The 27,101-nt window shown below is 37.4% G+C and overlaps 1 protein-coding gene and 2 non-coding genes across 3 annotated transcripts in view; 2 read left to right on the top strand and 1 right to left on the bottom strand.

Moving 5' to 3' along the window:
- The first annotated feature begins 842 nt into the window (after positions 1–842).
- LOC133335742 (uncharacterized) overlaps positions 843–27,101 on the top strand; it is a 45,238-nt gene continuing 18,979 nt past the window's right edge. Inside the window, exon 1 of the mRNA XM_061544042.1 lies at positions 843–1,202. Coding sequence (XP_061400026.1) covers positions 843–1,202 — 360 coding nt within the window. The remainder of the gene's footprint in view (positions 1,203–27,101) is intronic.
- Trnak-uuu (transfer RNA lysine (anticodon UUU)) lies at positions 24,360–24,432 on the top strand. Its single transcript has one exon. It is a non-coding gene; the product is annotated as a tRNA-Lys (tRNA).
- LOC133335743 (U2 spliceosomal RNA) lies at positions 26,190–26,388 on the bottom strand. The gene has a single exon (XR_009754532.1). It is a non-coding gene; the product is annotated as a U2 spliceosomal RNA (small nuclear RNA).

The following is a 27,101-nucleotide window of genomic DNA, read 5'->3' as shown; positions in this document are numbered from 1 at the left end:
ATTAGTATCTGGTTAGTTTCCCTGAAATCGGTTCAGATATAGATAAATAACAAAAACGACGTCCCTTAGGATATATATGTACAATATACCCAAAATGGTGAAGGGTATCATATAGTCGGCCCAGTCCGACTTTACTACTTTCCTTACTGGTTTAATTCATATTTTTAGGGACTATCCACTATTTTTTAAGGACTATACACAGGCGTGGATTTTTAAAAATTATTTTTGAAGGTCTAGACATAGACGTGGATTTTTAAAAATTATTTTTAAAGGTCTAGACATAGACGTGGATTTTTAAAAATTATTTTTAAAGGTCTAGACATAGACGTGGATTTTTAAAATGTTTAAGGACTATAAAAGCCGTGAGTATTTGCCTCCACTTCTGCGAAAGCAGCGGATAAGGTCTCCGGATGAGCAAACGACTACCAAATTTGCCAAAAAGAAAAAGAGCTTCCCGTCGACCGATAGTAAGAGAAAGCTGAGTCAAACCAACGTCAAAGGAAACTGCCACGAGAATCCACTGACGAGGGCAGACCATGCTGGCTCAGATATCAGGAAGACGAGACGTGCTGAGTCTGAATCTTTCGCAAAGACCGGGAATCCCAAAAGGATCAACCGGTATTTGTGAAAGAAGAAGATGACAGCAATAGGGGCCGTCGTCTTATGCCAGTGTTAAATACGGTCAACAGCAAGATAATGGAGTACCAACGACAAGGATGGGACTCTATTGAACTGGATAGCTGCGCTTTCAAAGCGGACTATCTAATGCTGGAATTTAAAACTTAACATAGCATAGAAACCCTGCGGAGGTAGTGGCAAGCATTGGACCCATTGATGGAACAATGAAACTCAAGCTGGTGAGGAAAAAAGACATTCCTCAACTACAAAAGGCTACAGTCTTTGTCAGAGGCAGCGATATCGACAAGGAACGCATGCTCGAGGTCTTCAGCCTTCAAAACAAGACCCTGCATGTGATGGAATGGGAAGTCTTCCACGGGGAGGAGAAAGAGGATGGGACTCTCCTTGTATTAGGCTTGGGCAGATCTTCAAGGGCAAGTCTGGCTAAGTTAAAGGGCAAGGCGCACTACGTGTCCAATGCCCTTTACTACAAAATCGGGAAGGCAAGGATTGGAGACGATGAAGCCAATGACAACAGCGAGGTGAAAGTACCCAGCAACAAAGAGGAGGGAACAGAGGAGAAGGTAACAGACTCCCAAGAAAACCGGTTACTGGAGGACAATTGATAGAAGTCATCCAGATTAAACTCCATCGGTGCGAGACGGCAACCCTGGGCCTGATGGAAAAAATAATAAGAGGGAAAAAACACATCGGTTTGATCCAGGAACTTGGACGATTAAAACAGGGTCTCTGGATTAAATCATATAAATTACCAACTCTTTTATGAAAATATGGGTTCTCGTCCGAGAACCTGCATTATATGTCACAAAAATTTATGGTTTTTCTTCTCCGCAGAGTTGTCAACATCGGACGCAACTGTACTGAAGCAGGGTAGTGGTAACATTTACCTGGCTTCAGTATATCTCCCGTTCGACTCGCCGAAAGCACAGGAAACAGGTAACGAAGTACTAATTGGTAGTGATGCTAACTCACATCATATTGCGTGGGGTCGTACAAATACTAACAAAAGGGACCTGGCCCTTCTAGGTTATTTGAATACTAACGATTTAATAACCCTTAACATAGGCAATTAACCTACCTTTGATAACAAAATTAGAGAGGAGGTATATGTTCAGCAAACTTAATAGATGAGATCCAGAAATTGAGAGTCTTAGAAGAGTACTCCTTTTCTGACCACAAATATAATATGTTCAAAATCCTACTGCCACCGCGGAAACCCATATACTTCCGAAACAAGTTCAAAAAACGGAGAGTTTATGGCAACCAAATTATGAGTGCCTAGACACGAATGACATAGACAGTTCAAAAAACGGAGAGTTTATGGCAACCAAATTATGAGGCCTAGACACGAATGACATAGACAGGAACGTCAACAAATTAACGGAAGTAATTGTAAAGTCTTTCGAAGAAAGTTGTCTTCTTCAAGAAAGGAGATCTGCCTTTGAAAAGCCCTGGATAACAGGGGAGATTCGGAACTAAGGAGAAGATGTCCAAAAGCTTTACAACAGAGCACGTCGAAAAAACTACAGTATTCTGGGACAACTTCCGCAATAAACGGAAAGAATACAATAAATTGACAAGAATTGCCAAACGCAACTCCTGGAAGCTGTTCTGCGCACAGTTTCCAGGAGTTGCGTTTGGCAATTCAAGATGTTTCTATCCAAGACGGTGAGAGTAATAGGATAGAAACAATCGAGGAAACACTAAGTGAGCATTCATTAGGGCTCACTTCCCATCGAACATATCGACAATGGACGATGTCAAGGGCAGATAAGCAAGAAAGATCAGAGGAGCCTGTTATTGACAATAGATTCAAAAACTTTCACTAATTCTAACCAATAGGGCACAGCAGGCCTAATTTGGCTTATGTGTATGTCCATCTCATGTTGAACATGTGGTGGTATCATCCACCCCTCTTTTCAAAGCCGTCAATTTTTATACCCTACACCACACTGTGGTACAGGGTATTATGTCTTTGTGCATATTTTTGTAACAGGCAAAGAGAATCGAGATAGATCCATGGTTCCTTTTGAGAATATGCATAGAATCACTTTCAGAGTCGATTTATGCATGTCCGTCCATGTATTTTTGTTAACAAAGTACAGGTTGCATTTATGATGCGATTTGGATGAAATTTGGCACAGGTCACTTAATTGGCCCAATGACGAACCCTATTGAAATTGGAGAAAATCGGTCCACGTTTAGGCACAGCTCCCATATAAGGGTACCCCCCAATTTTCGGTATTTTGGGGGTTTTGATCGCATTTTTCGACCGAATTCGCTGAAATTTGGTACATTGAGTTCTTATTGGGTAGCAAATAACCCTATAAAAATTATAAATATAGGTACATTTTTTCGGATAGTCCCCATATAAGTGTACCCCCAGTTGTCGGTATTTTGGGGTTCTTGAGCTCGTTTTATAACTGCATTCTCTGAAATTTTGTACATTGGGTTCTTATTGGGCACCAAATTACTCCACTAAAAATTATAAATATAGGTCCATTTTTTCGAGAAGCCCCCATATAAAGGTACCCCCCAATTTGCGGTATTTTGGGTGCGTTTATCAACCAAATTCATTGTAATTTGTTTTTTGTAGTCGTATAAGGTAACAAACCTCCCTCCCAAAAATGATTAAAATTCGCCCCCTTTTAGGGGTAGTCCCCATATAACCCCCTTTTTATACTTTTCACCACACTGTGGTACAGGGTATTATGTCTTTGTGCATATGTTTGTAACAGGCAAAAAATCGAGATAGACACATGGTTCCTTTTAAGAAAATGCATAGAATCACTTTCTGAGTCGATTTATACATGTCCGTCCGTCTGTCCGTCCATGTATTTTAGTTAACAAAGTACAGGTCGCATTTATAATCCGATTTAGATGAAATTTGGCACAGGTCACTTAATTGGGCCAAGGACGAACCCTATCGAAATTAGAAAATCGGTTCAGATTTAGATATAGCTCCCATATATATTTTCGTCCGATTTTAACATATTGATGCACCAAACTCCCAATGGTGCTCCGATTGAGACAACATTTTGCACAGAGTATTGAATTAGGTCTAGATAGTTATATACCAAGTATTGTTGAAATCGGTTCAGATTTAGCAAAATTTTGCACAAAGTACTAATTTAGGTCCCGACTGATGTATGTGAAATTTTGTTGGAATCGTTTCAGATTTAGATATATAGCTCCCATATATAGTTTCGTCGATTTAAAGTAAATTGTGCACCAAACTCCCAATATTGTTCCGATTGAAGCAAAATGTTGCACAGAGTACTGAATTAGGTTCCGACTGATGTATGCGAAATTTCTATATCTAGAGGATATTGTAGATATTAACATGCTTTGCATGTACCCATAGTGGTGAAGGGTATCATATAGTCGGCCCCCTCCGACGTTTGAACTTTCCTTACTGGTTTAAATAACATTTTTGAAGGATATTTTTCACTACTTTTAAATAGTTTTTATTTTCGCCACATTTTTACTTCTTATTTAAATTCTAGACAATATTTAAAGTATTAAAATAATCAGATTTTAAAAATTTGCTGTCCTTTAAGTTTTTAATTTGTTCTTTCCTTTTGCAATTATAAATCCTGTTTCCTTCATTTGTTATGAAACACAAACGCACACACTCACACACCCTGCTTCCAAAAAAATGTCTAATCTTCTTTTGTATTTTGTATCAAATTAAATCCTTATGAAAATAAACTACAAACGCACACACACACGCACGCACAATTTAACACCAACAAACATAAACTAAAGATTGACTATAACATAAAATTCTCGATATATTTAATTAAATTTGAAATTTAAATTACGAATATTGTAAAAATTGTCAACACCACATGTCGGATGCAGCAGCATCAGTAGAAGAAGAAGGACAATGACCAGTATAGTGTGTGTGGAAGCCATGTCAGAAAGGCAGGCAAGCTGACAGACTTACTGACGAACGTAAGGACGGACATGTATATATACATATGAAAATAATGTTAAAGCCTTCGGCCTATTTTAGACATATGATATGTTCTATTAAGGAAATGTGAGTAAGTTAATCGATTTCAATGTAAAACTACTGCTGTTGATGCTACTGCTGCTTCTGCCCCTGAATGCAGGACGAACTAACTGACTGACTGGTTGGCTGCCTGCAACTGCAAAATATCAAAAATGGAATTAAGGACCACAAACATCAGTTGCAATCATTGCAACACAATGACACACACACACAGAGACGGACAGCAACAACAGCATTGACCGAACAACAAGAAATTTTAATGGCCAACAACAATGGAAGATGACACACATACAGACGTAGTGTTGAATAGTTTTCGTGTAAAAAAAAACATATTTTTGGTGCAGCATAAGCCACAATATCAGTTAACAGAGAAACTCTATTAAATTGGCATTAAAATTATACAGATAAAAATGGGCCACATTCTGATTAAAGGATAAAGGAAAATGCAGAACCATAGGCGGGATTTTTAGGAGTACTTTTTTTTCAAGGACTTGCAGATTTGAATTTATTTAAGAATATTTTTTTAAGGAGCCATCCTTCGGTATTGCTTCATCTGAAAATATTTTTTGAAAAATCCGCTCATAGGCGTGGATTTATTGAAGAATATTTTTTCAAGGATCCATTCGTAAGCTTAGATTTATTTAAGAATATTTTTTGAAGAAGCCATCCATAGGCGGGGAATATTTTAAGAAGATTTTTTAAGGACTTGTAGACTGCTATGCGTGAATTTATTTAAGAATATTTATAGGGAATAGCAAAGCTCTAGAAGTGGCCTAATTTAAGAATATTTCCTTTCAAGGACTGGCAGAGCCCAAAGCGTGTCTTAATTTAAGAATATTTTTAGTGGCTTAATTTTGGAATATTTTTTTAAAGACTTGCATTCTAAGAATTTTTTAAAGAACTACTAGATACCTGCGTGCGAATTAGTTTGGAACTAATTTTCAGTTTTTTAAGTTTTAGCCGCATTCTGTAATTTAGCATTCCATGTTCTTTGAGAAAGAGAAACATATTCCCAGAAAAAAATAAAATTCCCGGCCTATTTATCTTTCGATGGTCTTCGGTGGGCTTAAACTTCTTCTCAGAGAAGATGTTCAATATAGGTCGCTGTTTTGAAATAGCTCCCTTATAAAAGTCACGTCCCATGATCGGTATTGTGAAAGCGTTAACCGCATTTTCCACCCCTAGTTGTTGTTGTAGCAACTTTCTAAATGTTTATTGTAATATTTTTGGTATTATTCTGGTTCCGACTACTCTGTTTCCAGGTTTCAATTTGGATCGACGGCGTCCAACCCTATTCCGGAGACAGATGCGTGGGTTTAGCAGGACAGTTGAAGAGATGCAACGTATCGTGAAGTCAAAGTCCACACACAGGGCATGTGCTTGGTATCGTGCTGTCAATTCGGACCCAATACGAATTGATGGGACTGCACCATCCTGAACTTAATTGGGCCAAATCTACTCTCATTGTCTAGGCAGCTGTCATTCTTCTGCTGCTATAGGTGGTTGATGGACTCCCTGAAATGCACGTGGTATTGGTCCATTGCCAGGGTCACTGTTTCTGTGTGAATGTTGGTAATTCCTTCTCGATAAGCCTGTTGATCTAGGAGTTCTCTCATATACCGTTGGACCTCTCTCTTCAGATCATGTAGGTCTCTCCTTACATGCCTGAGTAGGGGAATCCTATCCATGAGGCGATGGCATGGATGATTTCATCGATAATACCCAAGCAGGTACACCTGGCAGGTTTACGTAGCTTACCACCAACTGACCTGTTGCTTTGTAGAAGGTCAACAAGGTCTCTTTATCAGCACCCCAAGAGCTGTCGGCAAGCGACATGAATACCTTGTTCCTGCTTCACATCTTATCGCAAATAGCAGTGGCTTGCGCGGATGACTTGAATAAGATATTGAACGTTACTCCCAAAATGTTAGGTAGTTTGTGGTCGGAATTAGTACACCATCGACCATGATGTACAGAAGGTAAATCGGCCTGTACGATTCAGCTCTGCTGGCATATTTCAGGCTTCAGGAACAATATGAGTGGCTAACAATATGAGTGGCTAGGCCCATCCAGTTGCTTCACTAAACGTGACAGACCCTCCATGAATCTTGCTTTGCATATTCGAGAGTGACTTAACCGTTGCTCATAATTTATTTGTTGCAGCTCCAATGTTGCAAAGCTTCAGCTTCGTCACGCTCATTCGCAAGAACCGTCGCCTCTTCTTGGAAGTTTGGCCTCACTTTGGGTATACAACCAGCAGGTATATGGCGGGCGGCTGCAGCAGTAATGATGTCTCGGAAATTCCTCTCATCTAATCGAGGATCTGAGGAAATGAGGAGCTCTCTGAAGCGGCGATTGGTAAAATCTTTGAAACCTTTAAATCAGCATTTCCATATTTCAGGAAAGTTCGGCGTTCAGAGGTAAAGAAATCGGGTGGTATATTTACAGAGACGATGATGAGGAGATCATCTGAACCATTTATCAGACCCGGTGCAACAATGGTGATCTCCGGTGAACTGTGGCAATCTCCTCTAATTCACGTGGGGACATCCCCATTCACGAGCAAAACGTGGAGCTGCCAATTTGCTCTGCCAGCGTTGTACCCCTCTGGTTATTACCTTGACTATTACCCTCATACAATCCAAATAAGGCTGTATATACGAATTGGCTGTATTTTGGTATTTCGGATTATTGAAGAATAAAAAAATAGTTCCCATATCATTTGGCATTCAGGGGTTTTAATGGTTAAAAAATTTGACCGAACATCACGGGAATGGAGATCTGCCCAACGAAAATGCGTGGATGTTTGTAAAATGATCGATCTAAAAATCGGCAAAGATTTTTTGTGGTAAAAATGAAAACATTACTTATTATGGCGTATATGTTCCCTCCAGGATGACATAATTGCCACCAGTTTCCAGCTATTCCCCATCCTCACGTGAAATACTCCACACCATTGATGTCCGATTTATATGTGAGTGATCTACATAACTATGCAGTGACCTGCTGTTTGATTTTCCCTTTTTTTTGCGACAGATATAAGGTAGTTCTGCGTTGTGAATTCTAAGGCCAGTTGGATTTTATAGTTCTTCGGGCTTAATCCGTAGTCTGCCCGACTGTGACCCCCTCGTGCTATTTCATTGTCATTTTGTTCACTATGCCCTAGAATCCAACAAAGATTAAAAAACCCTATCCGTGCAAGGTGACCTGGCGAAGGCTCCCACAATCAATTTCGTCGTTCTGGAAGAGGTGAATCTGAGAGCTATTGACTGACAACCAGTAGTTTTTAATTATCAGGATCAGCTCGGGATGTTTGATCTTCTATCTGACATTACTTTTATACGATTAACGGCCGATATGGAAGATATATTAAAACTTTACAAGGGGTTTCCCTTTGTAGCTCTTCTTAATGGTTCAAGATTTGAGAGCTGTCTTGAAGCATCCCTAGGCAAGGAGAAAACCTTGACAGTTCTATGGTATAGGTTCTTTGTGGTATTTAATTGTACGTTATGTTCTTAATCGAGAAATAAAAAATTACCTACTATTCGAAAATCTTATTGGTCTTCCAAAATATTCATTTCCCTCTAGAATGTCTCATAAGATTTATGAAAATAATATTTGTAGGTATTTTAATTCGAATAGCTTAGAAATCATTTTGCTTAAAATTAAGCTGCATTCTGACATGATAGGACTCTAATCAAAATTAGTAAATTCGAAACATTTTTGGGGGAAAATTTTCTTCTATCATTAGTCCGACACTTTATGTTATCCATACATATGTATTTCTAGTAACAACGTTGAAAATGTGTTAGTATTGCTTCTGATGCTGTTGTTGCTACTGATGACGCTGATACTGTTGACTACTTGAAAACGCTTCAGTCCGCTCATCCAGTCTGCAGTTCAACAAAATTTAAATGGCAACTAAATGATTTCTCTTGTTATCCTTATTTGTGGTTAGGCTATATATTTAATGGACAAAAGTATTGCTTGAAAGACTTATGCAAATGTGTGTGTGTGTATGTGTGAGTTTATCTACTGGCTTAAAGTGTTCGTATTCGTGTGCCTGTGTGTAGATTGTTCAGTATAGACTTGCCCTGGCTCCATACAAGAACTCAATCATTTCGAATTGTGTCCACATACCTTTGAATGGATAGACATTTTGTGATTGTCTCCCAAGACTTTGAATTTGTTAAAATGAATAGCTTGGCCTGGTCTGCTCTAATGTTGACATATGTATGCCTATGGTAATGATATCTCTTCTATTCGGCAGTTCATAACGAATTAAATTAACACTATTGATATGTATGTATTTATGAAAATATGAAGATAATTGTGTATGGTATGTAAATAACTATTACATTTTGAAGTTATGTTTGTATGCGAATGAAACTAATTTCGTAAAATTGTTAAGAAAACTAATTGGAAATATAATAATGAGGGTTAGTTAGTTAGTTTTATAGGGTATAACCGGAAAGGTCAATATGTTAGTACTTGAAATAAAGGTATTGACATATGGTGAAATGAGTTGAGAATGTCTCAAGAACAAGATACACAAATTGTCAATGTTTGAGGAAAATCACTACAACATTTCGATAGTATGATGTAGGGAAAACTAACAATAGTAGGAAGAAGAGAAATTTAGATGACAAAACGAAGCATGGAAATTATACAGTTTTTTGAGCGATTAAAAACTGGATGACATTAAAACTAATTTCCATCAATGAATATAATGATATGAGAAGAAAAATCTGATTATCTTAAAAGTCGGACGGGGACGACTAGGTGATACCCTTCACCACTTTGGGTACATACAAGAGATGTTAATATCTACAATATCCTGTAAATAGAACAGATATAGTATCTATGTGCAGGAATTTGTCCCAATCGGACAAATATTGGAAGTTTGGTGTATCATTCACAAAAAATCGGACGAAACTATAAATGGGAGCTATATCTAAATCTGAACCGATTTTAACAAAAATTCACAGACATCAATCTGGACCCAATTCAGTACTCTGTGAAAAATTTTGTCCCAATCGGACAAATATTGGGAGTTTAGGGCATCATTTACATAAAATCGGACGATACTATATATGGGAAAATTATCTAAATCCGAACTGATTTTAACCAAACTTCGCAGACATCAGATTGGACCTAATTAAGTACTCTGTTCTCAAAATTTTGTCCCAATCGGACAAATATTGGGAGTTTAGTGCATCATTTACATAAAATCGGACAAAACTATATATGGGAGCTATATCTAAATCTGAACTGATTTTAACAAAACTTCGCAGACATCAGTCTGGACTTAATTCAGTACTCTGTTTAAAATTTTGTCCCAATCGGACAAATATTGTGAGTTTGATTCGTCATTCATATAAAATCGGACGAAACTATATGTGGGAGCTATATCTAAATCTGAACCGATTCTAAGAAAACTTCGCATACATAAGTATAGACATAATTCAGTGCGCTGTGCAAAATTTTGTCCCAATCGGACAAATATTGGGAATTTGGTGCATCATTTACATAAAATCGGACAAAACTATATATGGGAGCTATATCTTAATTTGAACCGATCTTCTCCAATTTCAATAAGGTTTGTCCTTGGGCCAAATAAGTGAAATGTGCCAAATTTCATTCAAATCGGATCATAAATGCGACCTGTACTTTGTTCAAAAAAATACTGGGATCTATAACGACAATTTTGCGCAAAAATTTGTCTTAGTCTCCACTACCCGAAATGCCGCTAAAACCTTCAAAATACTGATAATGGGGTTCTACGAAACCAATCTACAAAACAAACATTTAAAATTTTTTTACGTATCAACCTAAGGCGTGGATTTTTTAAAAGAACCCACATCCTAGGAGTAGTAGCAGGATATACATTGCTTCCATAGTGCGACATCTACCGTGTTTTCAGTATAGCTTAATTTAAAAATTTTATTCTAATCAAGAATATGGGGTTTCAGGTGAATATTTCGAGGTGTTGCAATCGAAATGTCAACCTAAGGCGTGGATTGTTTAAAGGAACCCACATCCTAGGAGTAGTAGCAGGATATACATTGCTTCCATAGTGCGACATCTACCGTGTTTTCAGCATAGCTTAATTTAAAAATGTTATTCTAATCAAGAATATGGGGTTTCAGGCGAATATTTCGAGGTATTGCAATCGAAATGTCAAATTTAAATATATACTGCAGCAACCAGGTTCCTCAAACCATTGCCTCACAGCAGATATTGTTTGATCCGTATGATTTTCGGTCCTATGGAATTCGTGCAATAATAATTATACCTCACTCATTCCGATGAGAGGTTTGGAGTCTATGAATTATGTTTACAGAATAGCTATGTCGATTTTGTAAGTGGCTGCTTCTCCGGAAGAGGAAAGTATAACTTGGCCAAGATGTTCAGCAACTCCGATTTCGTCCTCCTCGGATAGATTTTTCTAGCAGTTGAGTTCTCTCCACCCATAATCATACATACCAAGACCTTCGTTCTGCTTTTTAACCAACTTCAATCTTTTTTCTATGCCATTAGAAATGGTGGAATCCACATCGAAGTTCCACACGGTATCATCATCTCATCTTCCTCTATTAGGAGTTTATAATGATATAGCGACATTGATACATTTCTATATGGTGACACGTACCGATCGACTATCATAGTTTATGGCCTTAACTCCTTTGTACAGGGTGACCTGACCATAATGAAGATTCTCTTGAACTCGGTCAATGATTGCTGATATTTATAGTCGTAGAAGTTTGTGATACTTGTAGTCGTTCGGGATGCCTGACAGAGTATCAGTGTCGTCCGGCTTCGTCTTCGACTACTGGGACCCTTGCGTCACGGTAGAATTTTTAACTTTTACGTTCTCAATCACACTCCTTCAGTGGTCCTTATCGATGCAAGCGATGTATACGAAGCATTGTTTTGGGCTACAATATTCTGTATTGTTCTCTTCTCGGCTTGTTACTTCTCATCTGAAGACACCATCCTCTTCACAGGCACATAATATGAGAGAATTTTGGCCCTGTATGTATACGACGCATATTTTTGGGCTACACGATTCTGTATTGTCCTTTTCTCGGCTGGTTACTTCTCATCTGAAGACACCATCCTATTCACAAGTACATAATATGAGAGAATTTTGGTCTTCAGAGATGTACGAGCCTTCGACACTCTCGACACGGCTGTCGTTTTCTCCATTTCAGTCCTTGCGGGGGTGCCTCATCGACGCTTCATAAATACACCCGTCTGGATCAGGTCGATCAATGAATGCAACTAGTCGTTCGTCTTCATCGTTTCCGAATCGACCCTTGCGTGGTGGTGGGCGATTTGGCTTTTACCTAAACCATCTCTCTCCTGTGGGGGTCCTCTTCGACGCAACCGAAGCTGACTGCACTAAACTTCTCGCTGCTTCTGAAGACCCCATTCTCTTTGTTTCTCAGATATGTACGAACATTCGATGATTGCCACATTGCTTGATGCTTTGGAGTTTTGCAGCTTTTGACAGTGGACGATCTAGATACGCCCGTGTCATACTTTCTAGACGATCTGGACGCACCCTTGCTTGATGGTGCCATGGATCACTTTTCATCCAGAGATCCCTTCAGAGGTTCTGATTGAGTAGAGATCCCTGACTCAATTCTCCCAGCTGTTCGTGGACTACAATCTCGCAGTCTTCTCCCTCCAATAGAGGGTTTTCTAGAACCAAAATTTTATAAGATAACCCTGGTTCTGCTTTTTTGCCTGTGTCGCATTTGGTGAATTCTTAGTTTTGCCTGGTTTTTCCGAAGACGTTTGTGGAAGTCATTTCTAGGCGATCTGAATATCTCACTGATGCCATTCATCTTTTTTTATGCAGATGTTCCATTGAAGGTTCTGGTTGAGTAGAGATTTCTGGCACAATTTTCAAATCTGTACTTGGGTTACATGCTCACGGTTGTTTCACCCTCAACGGCGCTTAATTGCAGTCTACTTTGCAGGATATGTTAGAATTATTTTAATCAAGAAGTCTCTCACTATGTTATCCTAATAAGTTCTGCTGAACTTCCGCATGAACTTGATATTTTTATTGCTTGAAAAGATTTCTTGTGCGTGATCCCATTCGATAAACTGAAAATGTGTCGTCCTCCAGTATCCCCTTTCTCCTTCGAATGTTTCATTAGCATTAGCGCAATTGGGAGTAATTTTTCGTTAGACAATCAGCACCACTTCCCCGCCCTCAATAACCTAACTTCCCCCCAAAGTCCTTTGCTCCAAATAACATATGTTTTCCGTATGTTATGAGCACAGTCTGCAAAGCACCTAATCCTTTGTCCCTATTAACGAAAATTAAGTACTACTTCTCTAACATGCATTATTGCCAGTTAAGTCCATTAAAATGTAACCTCCCAAAAAATTGGGAAATGACACCACTTGACCTCTGAACCCTGAAAAGAAATTGCTTTCCAGAAACGGAAGAACAACCGTAGCTATAACCAGCAATCACATCCGATTATTATTACCATCACATAGATAGCTGGCCAGCTAGCTACATCTAGCTGGTGATGTTTCTGGAATTGTAATGAACCATGACTTTTGATGTCAATTACCAGCCAAAAAGGGTCGACAGCGCAAAACGGAATAATATAAGAAATACTAAAACGGCGACTACTACGACCAGGCATCATCATCACCATCCTCAGCATGCAGCACACAAAATGTCAATGGGTGTCATTTAGGTTAGCACCAAATGTTACAATGACACCATCAAAAATGTTCTGGCAAAAAAAGCAAGGAACACATTACAACTCCGACATTGGCCATCACATTACATCTGGTGTTACTTGTTGGAGGACATGGCAGGACAACAAAAAAAACAAGAATACCAAGAAACGAAAAAACAAAAGAAAAACTATCTGGCGTAAAATCTTTAAGATATTTATCTTCTTGTCCTTCCATTTGAAAAGCGAAATGTACAAAAGTTGTCGTTTTCATTTTTACGTGAGGACTTTCACGCAGATTATTGCTGCAACTACACGCATACAGACAACCATATGTTACTGGCAGAGGCTGGCAGACAAAGAGGGGAGGACTGAGAGCCATAAGAAATGGTGTAAACTCGCGTGTGGAGATTAAGAAAACTCCTTCCAGACAATCGTTTCATACTTCATCAGTTGTAAATATTAGGGTGGAATGAAAATATAAAAATATTTTTTTAAAAAATCCCCGCCAAGGACTTTCAAAATAATTTTAAAAAAAATCCCCGCCTTTCCAAGGCCTTTCTAATAATTTTTAAAAAATCCTCACCTATGACATGACACTTAAAAGGGCAAGGCACTTCAAAATAATTTTTAAAATATCCACGCCTATAGCTGATGGCAATTTCCTTTAGAAAAAAATATTCCCTTAAAACTCCACTCCTTGTCATGATCAATATATATATCTTGACACCGCCCCATCCTCATACTTCAGAGTGAAATCTCAAAATCTATATTCGCTAGTTTAGTTTATTTTGTCGAAATTGTATGTGAATTTAAACCGCATCAAGTCATAGATGACGGTCTTTTGTATTAGACATTAGTTTTGTACCCCCAAACACACACACGAACACACATAGCCATATCTGCACCCACACACAACCACAAACACCAGTGTACCCTGTCCTACCAACTTATATCAAATAGCAAAAGAAAGAGAAAAGCCACAAATGGAGTAAACGACAAATAGAGTAGAAATTTCCACACACAACTCAATGGTGATGCTGTATATTCGATTTCTGACAAGAAAGACAAAAATAGAGGGTAACGAGCGGCTGCCAGGCCACAAACAAAGAGGCCAAAGGAGGACAGTGGATCGATAAATATTTTTCTGAACAAATTATTGAGTCCTTTAAAAATATTATTTAAAAAATCCACGCCTATGATGGCTAGTCAGGGGACACTGACATCCCCGCGGTGTCAGCTGGGGTAGCTACTTTCATCACCCGTTGAAATAGTGAGCTGATATGTGCCACGAGTTTACCCATAAGATTTATAAAGAAATGGGTTGAGGCGTCGGGTTAGTTGCCCACACTCGGAAAAAAATTAATACCATGAAAGGACCACGATCTGCGAATCTGCACTTGGAATGTGCGCACGTTGTACAGAAGAGGCGCAGTTCTCGCTTTGGCGGATGTTCTCAAAAAGTACAAGGCCGATATTATTGCCTTACAGGAAATGCGATGGAAAGGGACAGACGTAAGTAAATCAGACGATTACGCACTGTAATATAGTTGCCATGAAACGAGACATGAATTTGGCTGCGGATTTATGGTGAACAGGAGATTCATTCCAGTAGATGAGCGAATTGTTATAATCCGACGATCATGTTGTGATAGACGGAATGCATTCATTCAGTGTATCAGACGTTCGATCGATCCGAGGAGGGAATATAGATTCGGACCACTACCTTGTAGAAGCCAAGGTTCGCACTCGTCTTAAAGCAGCAGGGCCGATGGGTTACCAGCCGAACTATTCAAGACTGGTGGTCAGATGCTGGTCAGGAGCATGCACCAGCTGATTAGTACAATTTGGCTAGAGGAATGCATGCCCAAGGAGACAAGATGATATGTGCCAACTATAGAGGAATTAGCCTTCTTCCCATCGCATATAAAGTGCTATCCAGTGTGCTGTGAGAATGATTGAAGCCAATGGTCAATGACATTATTGGACCATACCAATGCTGCTTCAGACCTGCCAAATCCATCATTAACCAGATTTTCACTCTGCGCAAAATCCTGGAAAACCCACTTAAAACACATCGACACATACCACCTATTCGTCGACTATAAAGCCGCATTCGACAGCCCTATCCGTTCAGAGGTGTTTAAAGCCATGTCTACGTTCGGCATTCCTGCAAAATTAATACGGCTATGCAGGATAACTTTAAGTGGCACAAGGACAGCAGTTAAAGTCGGAAAGGACCTATCAGAGCCTTTCCATACCGAACGAGGATTCAGACAAGGTGGCAGTTTGTCGTGTGATCTCTTTAACGTCCTGCTGGAAAAGGTCATACGAGACGAAAAGGTGAACAGAAATGGCACTCTGTACCCCACACAACACAAGTTATTCGCCTGTGCCGATGACATCGATATAATGGGTCGAACATTGCGATCGGTAACAGACACCTTTGAACACATTGAGAAGGAGTCTGCCAAAGTGTGTCTGGCAGTAAACGGCGAGAGGACCAAGCTGAGGGTATCATCGCGCAAGACGTCCAGTACACTCGGACCAACTGTGGGATTTGAGAACTACAGATTCGAGGTAGTTAAAAATTGTATATACCTTGATACCGCCATAAATAAAACAAATGACATCAGTTTTGAAATTCGGAGAAGGATTGTGATGGCCAAAAGATGTTACTATGGTCTACGTAAGCAGTTTAGAATACAAGACGCTGATACTACCCGTGCTGTTATATGAATCTGAAGCATGGGTACTTGTGCGAGCACATGAGGCAGCTCTTGGGGTGTTTGAATGAAAAATTCTCCGAAAGATATACGGGCCGATCTGCGTCGACGGTGAATATCGGCGTCGAATGAACCATGAGCTTTACAATTTATACGCGGACATCGACATAGTCAGTAGTGTTGAGCTGCAGCGACTACGATGGCTAGGCCATGTTCTACAAATTAATGAGAATGCCCCAGCTCAAAAGGCATTGATGGTTCCCGTAGAAGAGCAAGGCCACGAATTAGATGGAAAGACCAAGTAGAAAACAACATCTTGGAACGTGGTCTTTCAAATTTGAGGAGATGCGCACAAGACAGACACGCTTGGAAATATCTTTTAAGCTCGGCTTATGGAACAACCATTCTGTAACAAGCCAGCTAAGTAAGTATGATGGCTAGTCCTTGAAAAATGTTATTTAAAAATCCACGCCTATGATGGCTAGTCCTTGAAAAATATTATTTAAAACATCCCCACTTATAGCCGTCATTGTCCTGCTCCACTGTCCCTCCATCCTTCCAAATTCCAGTCTCATTTTATCTGCATTGAAGTGTGTTAGTGTGAATTCCTGTACCAAGTAAATTGAATGGGAATGAAAATGCGAATTTATTGTGCACTACATAAGTGGGTGTGTGTGTGTGGGTATGTGTGTTCGGCATGGGTATGCGATGGTAATAAGATGCAATTGAGCAGAATTTAAAGGAAAAATCAAAAGTTTTAAAACTAAAGGAACAAAGATGAATGAATAAATGAACGAACGAACGAAGCCAGCCAAGGAACAAACGAAACGAATGCTTTGGCTTTGGATGCATGTCTTGAATACGGAATAGTAGGGGTTCGATCGATGGCTGGATGAAAGGATAGATGGTTGGTTGGTTTGTTAGCTGGTTAGATGCCTTTGCTTTGGGTGCTTGTTTGACAGCATGGATGGATGAATGTATGGCAAAATGAATGGTTAGTGACTGAATGACTGACTGCCAGTCTAGTGCGTTGGCTGCCAGGCTGAGCGAGAGTGAATGATAGAAGAAACGTGAGGCCGAAGTACTGATTGAAGGAATACATTTACTTATGCCAGGATATACAAAATACAAATCTCAAACATGTAGACGCACTCACACACACACACTCACTCACATATGCATATATCTGCACAGTTGGAAGCCTGCTTTATAGTTCAAATGCATACATGAATGCCTTTTAGTTAGCATCATTCACACGAGCTCAAACATGGAACCGAATTATATATTTCTTAAAGGACCACACATCCCAACACATACTCATTCCTCACCTACATAATTATGTAGGGGTTTGTGTGTGTGTATATATATGAAGTTCTCGAACCGAACCAGAACCATATATAACTGTACAATTTAATGCGTTTATTGTTTGACGATGTTAAGAAACATATCGGTTTTATGAACGAGCCATCATAGGCGTGGAAATAATATTTTAAATAATATTTTTCAAGGACGACTAGCCATCATAGGCGTGGATTTTTTAAATAATATTTTTCAAGGACTAGCCATCATAGGCGTGGATTTTTTAAATAATATTTTTCAAGGACTAGCCATCATAGGCGTGGATTTTTTAAATAATATTTTTCAAGGACTAGCCATCATAGGCGTGGATTTTTTAAATAATATTTTTCAAGGACTAGCCATCATAGGCGTGGATTTTTTAAATAATATTTTTCAAGGACTAGCCATCATAGGCGTGGATTTTTTAAATAATATTTTTCAAGGACTAGCCATCATAGGCGTGGATTTTTTAAATAATATTTTTCAAGGACTAGCCATCATAGGCGTGGATTTTTTAAATAATATTTTTCAAGGACTAGCCATCATAGGCGTGGATTTTTTAAATAATATTTTTCAAGGACTAGCCATCATAGGCGTGGATTTTTTAAATAATATTTTTCAAGGACTAGCCATCATAGGCGTGGATTTTTTAAATAATATTTTTCAAGGACTAGCCATCATAGGCGTGGATTTTTTAAATAATATTTTTCAAGGACTAGCCATCATAGGCGTGGATTTTTTAAATAATATTTTTCAAGGACTAGCCATCATAGGCGTGGATTTTTTTCAAGGACTATATTTTTCAAGGACTAGCCATCGGCGTGGATCGAGGACTAGCCATCATAGGCGTGGATTTTTTAATGAATATTTTTCAAGGACTAGCCATCATAGGCGTGGATTTTTTAAATAATATTTTTCAAGGACTAGCCATCATAGGCGTGGATTTTTTAAATAATATTTTTCAAGGACGACTAGCCATCATAGGCGTGGATTTTTTAAATAATATTTTTCAAGGACGACTAGCCATCATAGGCGTGGATTTTTTAAATAATATTTTTCAAGGACGACTAGCCATCATAGGCGTGGATTTTTTAAATAATATTTTTCAAGGACGACTAGCCATCATAGGCGTGGATTTTTTAAATAATATTTTTCAAGGACGACTAGCCATCATAGGCGTGGATTTTTTAAATAATATTTTTCAAGGACGACTAGCCATCATAGGCGTGGATTTTTTAAATAATATTTTTCAAGGACGACTAGCCATCATAGGCGTGGATTTTTTAAATAATATTTTTCAAGGACGACTAGCCATCATAGGCGTGGATTTTTTAAATAATATTTTTCAAGGACGACTAGCCATCATAGGCGTGGATTTTTTAAATAATATTTTTCAAGGACGACTAGCCATCATAGGCGTGGATTTTTTAAATAATATTTTTCAAGGACGACTAGCCATCATAGGCGTGGATTTTTTAAATAATATTTTTCAAGGACTCGGTCGTTCGGCCTTTCTTTCTTCGACTACTAGTTTGCTACTTGTTCTTTGTTCTAAGTGTTTGCAGTTGAACTTCGTTTCAGGTTTTTATTTTTTTTCAAATGCAGTAATTTTCTTTGAACAAATTTTTTATAAGACAATTGGTTGGAAGGTTGCTGTGGATGGTTGTAAGATTGCAAGGATGTGTGAGAAGGACACTACAAATGATATTGAATAATCTAGAATTTGATATGATTATCTGATAACTGAACTTTTCTGATTAAATTGTGGTCAACCAGAATCCAATATTTATTATTAAGTAGAAAATATATCACCTACCTTCCACCTTTGGCAGAAAAACCACCCGATCCTAGATGGAAATGAACCTCAACCAAATGTTGTCATATGTTTTTATTCTATATACTTAACAAGTTTTCTCGTCTTTGACGTGCTTCTTGGCAAAAGTTTAAGACTTCTTTAGAATTGGTAGTAGTGAGTAGGCGAATGGCAAAAAGTCAAGTACTTGGTAATTCTTCGGAGTTTTTTTCCTTCTTTGTCATCGCCCTCGTTGTCGTTTTTTCTTTTACCACAAAAAATTCAGATAAGCAGGCATTCATGCCTTGGCTTTCAAGATGATTATAATGATGTTCTATCGACTTGAAGTATGTAAATATGCAATAACTATCAAACACACACATACACATACATACAAATACATCCTGTCATATGTAAATGTTTAAAGTCACTTATGTAAATATTTTGGTATTATGTATATTTGATGAAAATAAATCTTTACCTCATAATTTATGTACTTTGGTCGTATGGATGGATGGATGGTTGTGTGCAGCCAGCAAAAGAAGTGACTGACTGACGGACTATAGTCACAATTAAATATGAAATAGTTGTATTTTAAATATCTATTGAAAACTAGTTTTAAAGAGTTATCATAAAAAATTGTTGGTATATTTAATAATTGAAAAGAAAATTAAATACAGGATAAAATTCATCATTATTGTTGTTTTCAACAGTATATGTTCAAGTTTGACGTAAAACCCCAATCTCTTGATTAGTCCAGACGGACTTTTAATACCCTCCACCACGAATTCCAACTATTGAGGTTTTTAAAATGCCATACTACACACACTCAGGTTGAGTATAAACCAGTAAAGTAGTAGTGTTGGACGGGGCCGACTATATGATAACTTTTACCACTTTAGCTATATTCAAGAGATGCATCCTAACAGACCTCGCATTTTATTTATTTATTAAGTTAATTAATGTTTTTCCTGTACAACAAGACAAAAGTCTTATAAGTGGCAGTACAGGATTATATATATATAATCACATGTCCATAATTTTTAATAATAAGTATGTTAGATATTATAAAAGTGGTAAGAATGGATACATTATGGAAAATAATAAATATGATTAATTGAGTTGAGATAATTTAAAAAAAGATTGAACTACAATAAAAAATAAAAAATGTTTCTATTACAATTGTTAACAAAAAGAACGATTAGTAAATCAAATAAATTGTATGTTTAAACCTAACGTTTTCAATTATGAAAAATGTTGTACAAGCAGTTTTTTTGAAATTACTTATATTGTTAATGCATTGCAAATCAGATAGTAGAGCATTCAAATCGCGTATCGTGCCAATGTAAAATTGTCTCTCAGAAACCAGGCTCTTCCGGCGAAAAGGTATAATTTTTCTTCCCCTAAGTGATCTTGCAAATGTAATTTTTTTCGAACAGGTACGTTGGTTTTTGTTTGAGAATAGTTCTATGAAGGAGTTGTAGAGATTTGATTTTAAGAAGTGAGTCGAAATTTACTCCATACAGGGATTTAGAATACTGTGAGACATTTTTTCTGTTACTTAGGCCATACACGTATAATGCGACATTCAATTTGTGACGACAGAGGGAATCAAAATTGGCAAACAGCTCACAACCATACAATAAGCTTGGAACTTGGAAGGTTTTGGCCAGCAGACAACGAATATTTGGAGGTGTGTATGAATGTGTTAGCCACAGAGCCCACAATTTTGAGTAGGTTTGTCCTACGATAGCAGTGATATGGTTGTTCCAGCTTAATGATTTGTTGAAAATTATTCCAAGATTTTTGGCGCTGGATACCAGCTCGATTTTTTCATTTTTGACAATTTTTTCATCACTGACTTATATTGTTAGGGAGCTGACTGAGATCTATTTGAAAGATAGGACGAAATTAGGTTTGTAGAAGTTGTGGAAAAATTAAAAAAACGACGAAGTTTAAAACACAAGTTTTGATGGTCGACGGTATCAAATGCTTTTGAGTGATCAAGCAAAACAAGAAAACATATCTTATTCAATCAATCTCGCACCTTATAGACTCTGAAACTTCTATAAGAGCAGTGGTGCAGCTGTGCCCCGCACGAAAACCAGATTGAACATTACTGAGCAGTGAGTTTCTTTGAAGATACTCGGACATTTGTTCCTGCAGGATTTTTTCAAATATTTTTGAAAGGAAGCACAGAATTGCAATTGGGCGAAATTCCGAATTTGATTTTGGTATAAATATGATTTTTGCATGCTTCCAACGACTAGGAAATGTGCTGGAAGTGAGTATGGAATTAAAGAGATATGTTATATATGGCAGTACAGAAGGGAGTAGTATTCGTACAAACTTGGGGTCAATTCCGTCAGGACCAATGGCGTTAGATGTAACTTCTTTAATGCATTTAAGAACTTCTTTATTTGAAACACCGTGAAATTCAAAATTCCCATCACTAGCTAGATCATTTAGTGTCCCTGAGTTAAATCCATAGAAAGACGGGTCAGTGTCTAGAGAAGGTACGTTAATGAACTTTTCATTGAGCCATACATTTTCCTAGACCAATGCCATTGACAACTTTCCATTTACTTTTTGAGTCTAGCGCAGATCTCAATTCTGTGTGATAATAATTGGATTTTGCGATGTTAATGCAGCTATTTACTCTTCTTCGGGCGGAACGGAAAACCTCATAAAGCTCTGGCATTTTAAAACGCTTCCATCTAGAGTAAGCTGTATCTCTTTCATCGGTACATGTTTTAATAGAAGAGTTGAACCAAGGTTTTATTTTAGGTGAAGGACCATTGACATGAGTGGACTACTTTAAATATATGATCAGTATCAATATGTGAACCGACTTAACCGTACGATTAATAACCGGATACATGTAATTAGGGCAGATTTAGATTCCTTTAGAAATTTTTTAAATCGATTTAAATCAAACTATTCATGATGCTACAACACAGATATAATCTCCAGTTAATTCACAATCATCAGTTCATTATTTATTGCACCCATTAATTCTTTGGTGCACAATTTGCTAAAAATCGGACGAACATATATATGGGAGCTATATCTAAATCTGTACCGATTTTAATAAAACTTGGCTCACGTTAGTCTATCCTAATTTCGGTACGTTGTGCAAAATTTCATACCAGTCGGCCTAAATTTGACTCTTTGGTGCACCATTTGGTAAAAATCGGACGAAAATATATATGGGAGCTATATCTAAATCTGAACCGATTTTTCCCAATTTCAATAGGGTTCCCAATTTCAATAGGGTCCCTGGGCGAAATAAATGTTCAATGCATATTCTCAAAATGGACCATGGGTCTATCCCGTTTCCTTTTACCTGTTACAAACATATGCACAACACCACAATGTGGTAAAGGGTATAAAAATTGCTATCCAGGGAGGATTGTGAAAACCGGACATTCCAAAGCATGTTAAATAGAATCCTATAGTTCATATAAAAATATTGTTTTTTTTATCAACCTAATGCTTCATTGTAGTAATAAACTTTGCTGTATAAAATTTCATCGCAATCGGACAAACATTGGGTATTTGGGGCTTCAATTATGTCACCTGTACTTTGTTTACAATTTAAAATGTGCAGACAGACGGACGGACATACATAAAACGACTTAGAAAGTGATTGTTTGCTTATTCTCAAAATATTCCATGAGTGTATCTCGTTTCCTATAAACTTTAGTATACAAAGTTTCTCAGTAGAATCCACCGAATGCGAAAGTAATTTAAGCATATTGCATGTTTTCTCCATACACCTTAGATTTGTGTCACTCCTTCCTCAATGAAAATGATGAACATTCACATTGCATTTCCTCAAGTAGATTGCTCGATTAGTCTAAATCCGAAAATGTTCTCACAGCTTTCTCAATTGTTTTGACCAAATCGGTATTGATAATACAGTCAGGACAGTCGGTATTACCTTGAACAAATAAATCTTTTGGTTCAAATTGGTGTCACTGCTCATTCCCATTCTCTCGCATTTCATCGTACAGGATTATAGGTTAGGCGGATGATCTGTTTAATTTTATACCCATAAGGCTAGGCTACTGAAGGTATATAGATACTCTGATGATTCAGCAAAAATGTGCCTCATCGAAAAATTAATTTGAAACCTCATGTTTATTTGGACCAAATTCATTTCAGACAATTTGGAATCCGTCTGCCTGTCTGGCCGGTGTGTGCGCACGATAACTCTCGAAGGGAGTAACCAATTTCATCCACACTTTGCACGTAAAATTACTTCCAAACCTAGTTCTAGTCCGTAGATGGGGAATATCGGTCCACTCCTTCTGGTACCTCCCCCACAAAATGTCTAACCGACTATGCGATTTGAATTAAACTTTTACTTATACCTTCTGGTATAATTCAATATTAGACGAAAAGAGTGTTTGATTTTAGCCAAACTTTGTGCAACCTATTATGATTATCAGGCCTGGACATAGTCCAAAGGTGGGATCCGTCGGACTTCGCCTTCTGGTACCTCCCACACAGGGTCAACACTTGTAAATTTCATTTCAAGCGAATTGAATAACCGATTTTCTCAATTCGAAACCTCTTTGATAAAAAAAATAAACATACCTTATAGAAAGCAAAAAATAAAACCTTTGTGTAATTCCAAAGACCTCCGCAAACCATGGCCTGGGTTGCTATATTTGGCTGTTTTCAATCAAATTGCATTTATGTTTTGTGTCTTTACATCCTTTTATTGTAATAATATGTAATAAAGTTACGACATGGACTTAAATACGCCATCAAATTATCTGTATGTAATTTGTCATTTATAGTTAGCAATTGTTTGAAAGCCTTTTCGCTTTATAAACGTCAATATGGAACTTGGTTATTTTCCACTGCTACGTCTTCTTCACATTGGAAATAAAACATTCATTGTTCGGTGCGACAGAACGAAATCAAACAAACATTCAATTTATACCAAACACGTGGTAAATACGATAAACGTTTACAACATTGAATCACCATTGGCAACAAAAACACACACACATTCATACACGTTGCTTGATAATGTGAATGGTGAGCATGTCTCATAGTCACCACCAATTGTACGAACACAACAGACTCACAGAACTACAACAGTATTTGTCATCGCACAGATATGTGCCCGGGTAGCTCAGTCGGTAGAGCATTGGACTTTTAATCCAAGGGTCCAGGGTTCAAGTCCCTGCTCGGGCGAGTTAACTTTTTTAATTTTTTTCAAAATATATTTTTTAATATATAAAATATATTTTTTAAATAATATATTTTTCGTAAGTAATTGATAATTAGGAAATATATATTAATATTATATTATTATAATATTATGTATTATTATATTAGGTTTATAGTAAAAACAAATTACAGTTCTGTAAATTAAGGATCAACATGGAAACTGGCAAGTTACAAAAATGGATTAGTAGAATATACCTATTTCTAATATCAACCAATTCTTAATATTGGGCCAAATTACGGGTAGCCTCCATATAACTTTAGCTTCCATTTTTCAAAATCTTGGGAGGTTTCGGGAACTTTTTTAATCAAATTGGCTTTAATTCAATATTGAGTTCTCATTTTGTGTCAAATCTTCCTTCCCAAAATAATCAATATAAGGATACCCCCTTTTTGGCACTTTTAAGGAGTTTAGAAACGTTTTTCAACCGAAATGCTTGTAATAAAATATTCGTGGTTCCCATTGTGTGACAAATCGTTTTCTCTAAAATTTCGAAAATATGTTCATGTCTCTTTTTTTAGCTATTTGGAGGATATCAGCCAGAATTGGTTCAAATTTGATATTCTGAGTTATTCTTGGGTGCCAAATCTTCCCATGAAAATTTCTAAATATCGGTCTATTTTTTGTACTCGATGGTCCCACAAGCATTTTCCAACCGAAGTGACTTTATTTTCGCATTACGATATGGCTGTGATTTGGCATTCTTGGACCTTCAAGGGAGCGTTTTCGCTATGTTCAATGTCAGATCTGAATATTTTGGATTTCGTTTTCTGCTAGTAGCAATTTACCATGGTATGATCGATTTTGAATATTCCGAATGTCCACCTCCTCCGGTGGAGGGCAGGGATGGAAAATGAAAAATGTGAAAAGGTACCAAAAGAGTACTTTTTTCATAAAATAGTACTTTTTTCAAGAAAATAAAAAAATAATTATTCCGTTTCATAAAGATCGATTTTCAAATATCATCACTTAGTCTATCTTTCTGATGGTAATAATATGAGAATTCTTGCTTCTTTCGATTGCATTTGAATATGTATGCTATCGACTAATTTTAAGTTCACTACCTCTTTCTCGAAAGTCAATATACCCCAAACTAACACGAATTTCAGTTCCAAAGTGCTCTTGAAACTATTGGAGTAATCACGACGACTATGAATGTCATCAATTTGCCTACCTCAGGAGATAGCACAGAGTACGCCAAATTGAGTATCTGACAAACATATCCGGTTAAAAAGGATTGGAACTGATAAATTAATTTAATGTGTGTAATAATAATCATAACTGAACAGTTATCTGTCGTAAACCTATTCATTTTGGGTATCAGTATATTTATCTGCAATACTTTTGCCGGTCAAATCCATAAAAAATTCTAATCCAAAATATATATATATATCATGGTTTAATGGAGGATTGGAATGGTACTGAAATAGTCAAGGGGGTACTACGGTACTTTTTTGGGTACTGAAAAAGTACTATTATACTGAATTTTCCATCCCTGGTGGAGGGTATAAAACTTCGGCCAGTAATACTCAACAACCAGTGTTGGCGTTTTGGACATTTCGGATAAAATTTTCAATTTGGTCCATTTTTAGATATTTTGGTCTATTCTTATGGTAATAATTTAGCAGAATTCTATTTAAATTTTCATTATTGGACCGAAAATCTCATTTTGGTCCCTTTTAAGTAAATTGGGTCCGAATTTCTTTTTATTGAAATGTAATATTAGAAGTGGGCCGAAATCCCGGCAGTACTGCAATACCGGGCCAACCCGTGACAGGATTGGAGCAAGCCCCTAAAAACATCCCGTCTATTTCCAAAAATCAGTTTAACATTTGTTGTCCTCCGATGGAGGATCTATCAGATGTTAAGCTGATAAGAACAGATACTACACTTTGATCTTAGCCATAAGGCCGAGAAGCGATAAGTGCTCACTGATCGAAATGAATGTTATACCGTGGATTAAATACGAAGTAAATGAGAATTAGAAGAGGAGAATGCAATGAATGACAGAATATAATATTACTAAAGGTAGGAAAGACTATACAAATATTTGTTACATACACTCAATTTTATTGCAAAGAAGGGATGAATGTTGATACTAGCACTCAGGTACCTAGATGGTGATGGTCATCAATGCTATCTAAAAATTTTAAGGGTTGCAGTGAAATACGGACTCATGCTCTCAAAAATACCGATCTTCGAAATATAGCGTTATATGGGAGCTTCCCCAAAAGGTGTACCAATATTGATAATTTTTAGTGGGAAGATGTACTGCAATACCACAACCCAAAGTTACAAATTACAAAGAATTAGGTAAAAACATGTGCCGAAAAACCATCAAAATAACGAATATTGGGGTAACCGTTATATGGGCGCTACCCTGAAACATGGGCCAATATTGATAACTTTTTGTAGGCGGATCTGATAGCCAATGTGAATCCAAATACCAATTTACAACTGATTCTGTTGGAAAATGTGACTAAAACCCCCAACATACCCAATAATGGGGGCTACCCTAAAATAGTGGACCAATATTAATCTTTTTCAGGAGGAAGATTTAATGTCCAATGAGAACCAAAGATGGCAAATAACAGCCAATTCGGTTGAAAACGTGTCAAAAATCCGTAAAATACCG

Source organism: Musca vetustissima, unplaced genomic scaffold, assembly GCF_032173495.1.
Source record: "Musca vetustissima isolate MV318-11 ecotype Yass unplaced genomic scaffold, APGP_CSIRO_Mvet_v1 utg65134, whole genome shotgun sequence".
NCBI lineage: Eukaryota > Metazoa > Arthropoda > Insecta > Diptera > Muscidae > Musca > Musca vetustissima.
Note: the sequence above shows the minus strand (reverse complement) of the source record. Positions and strands in the feature narration are given on the sequence as shown.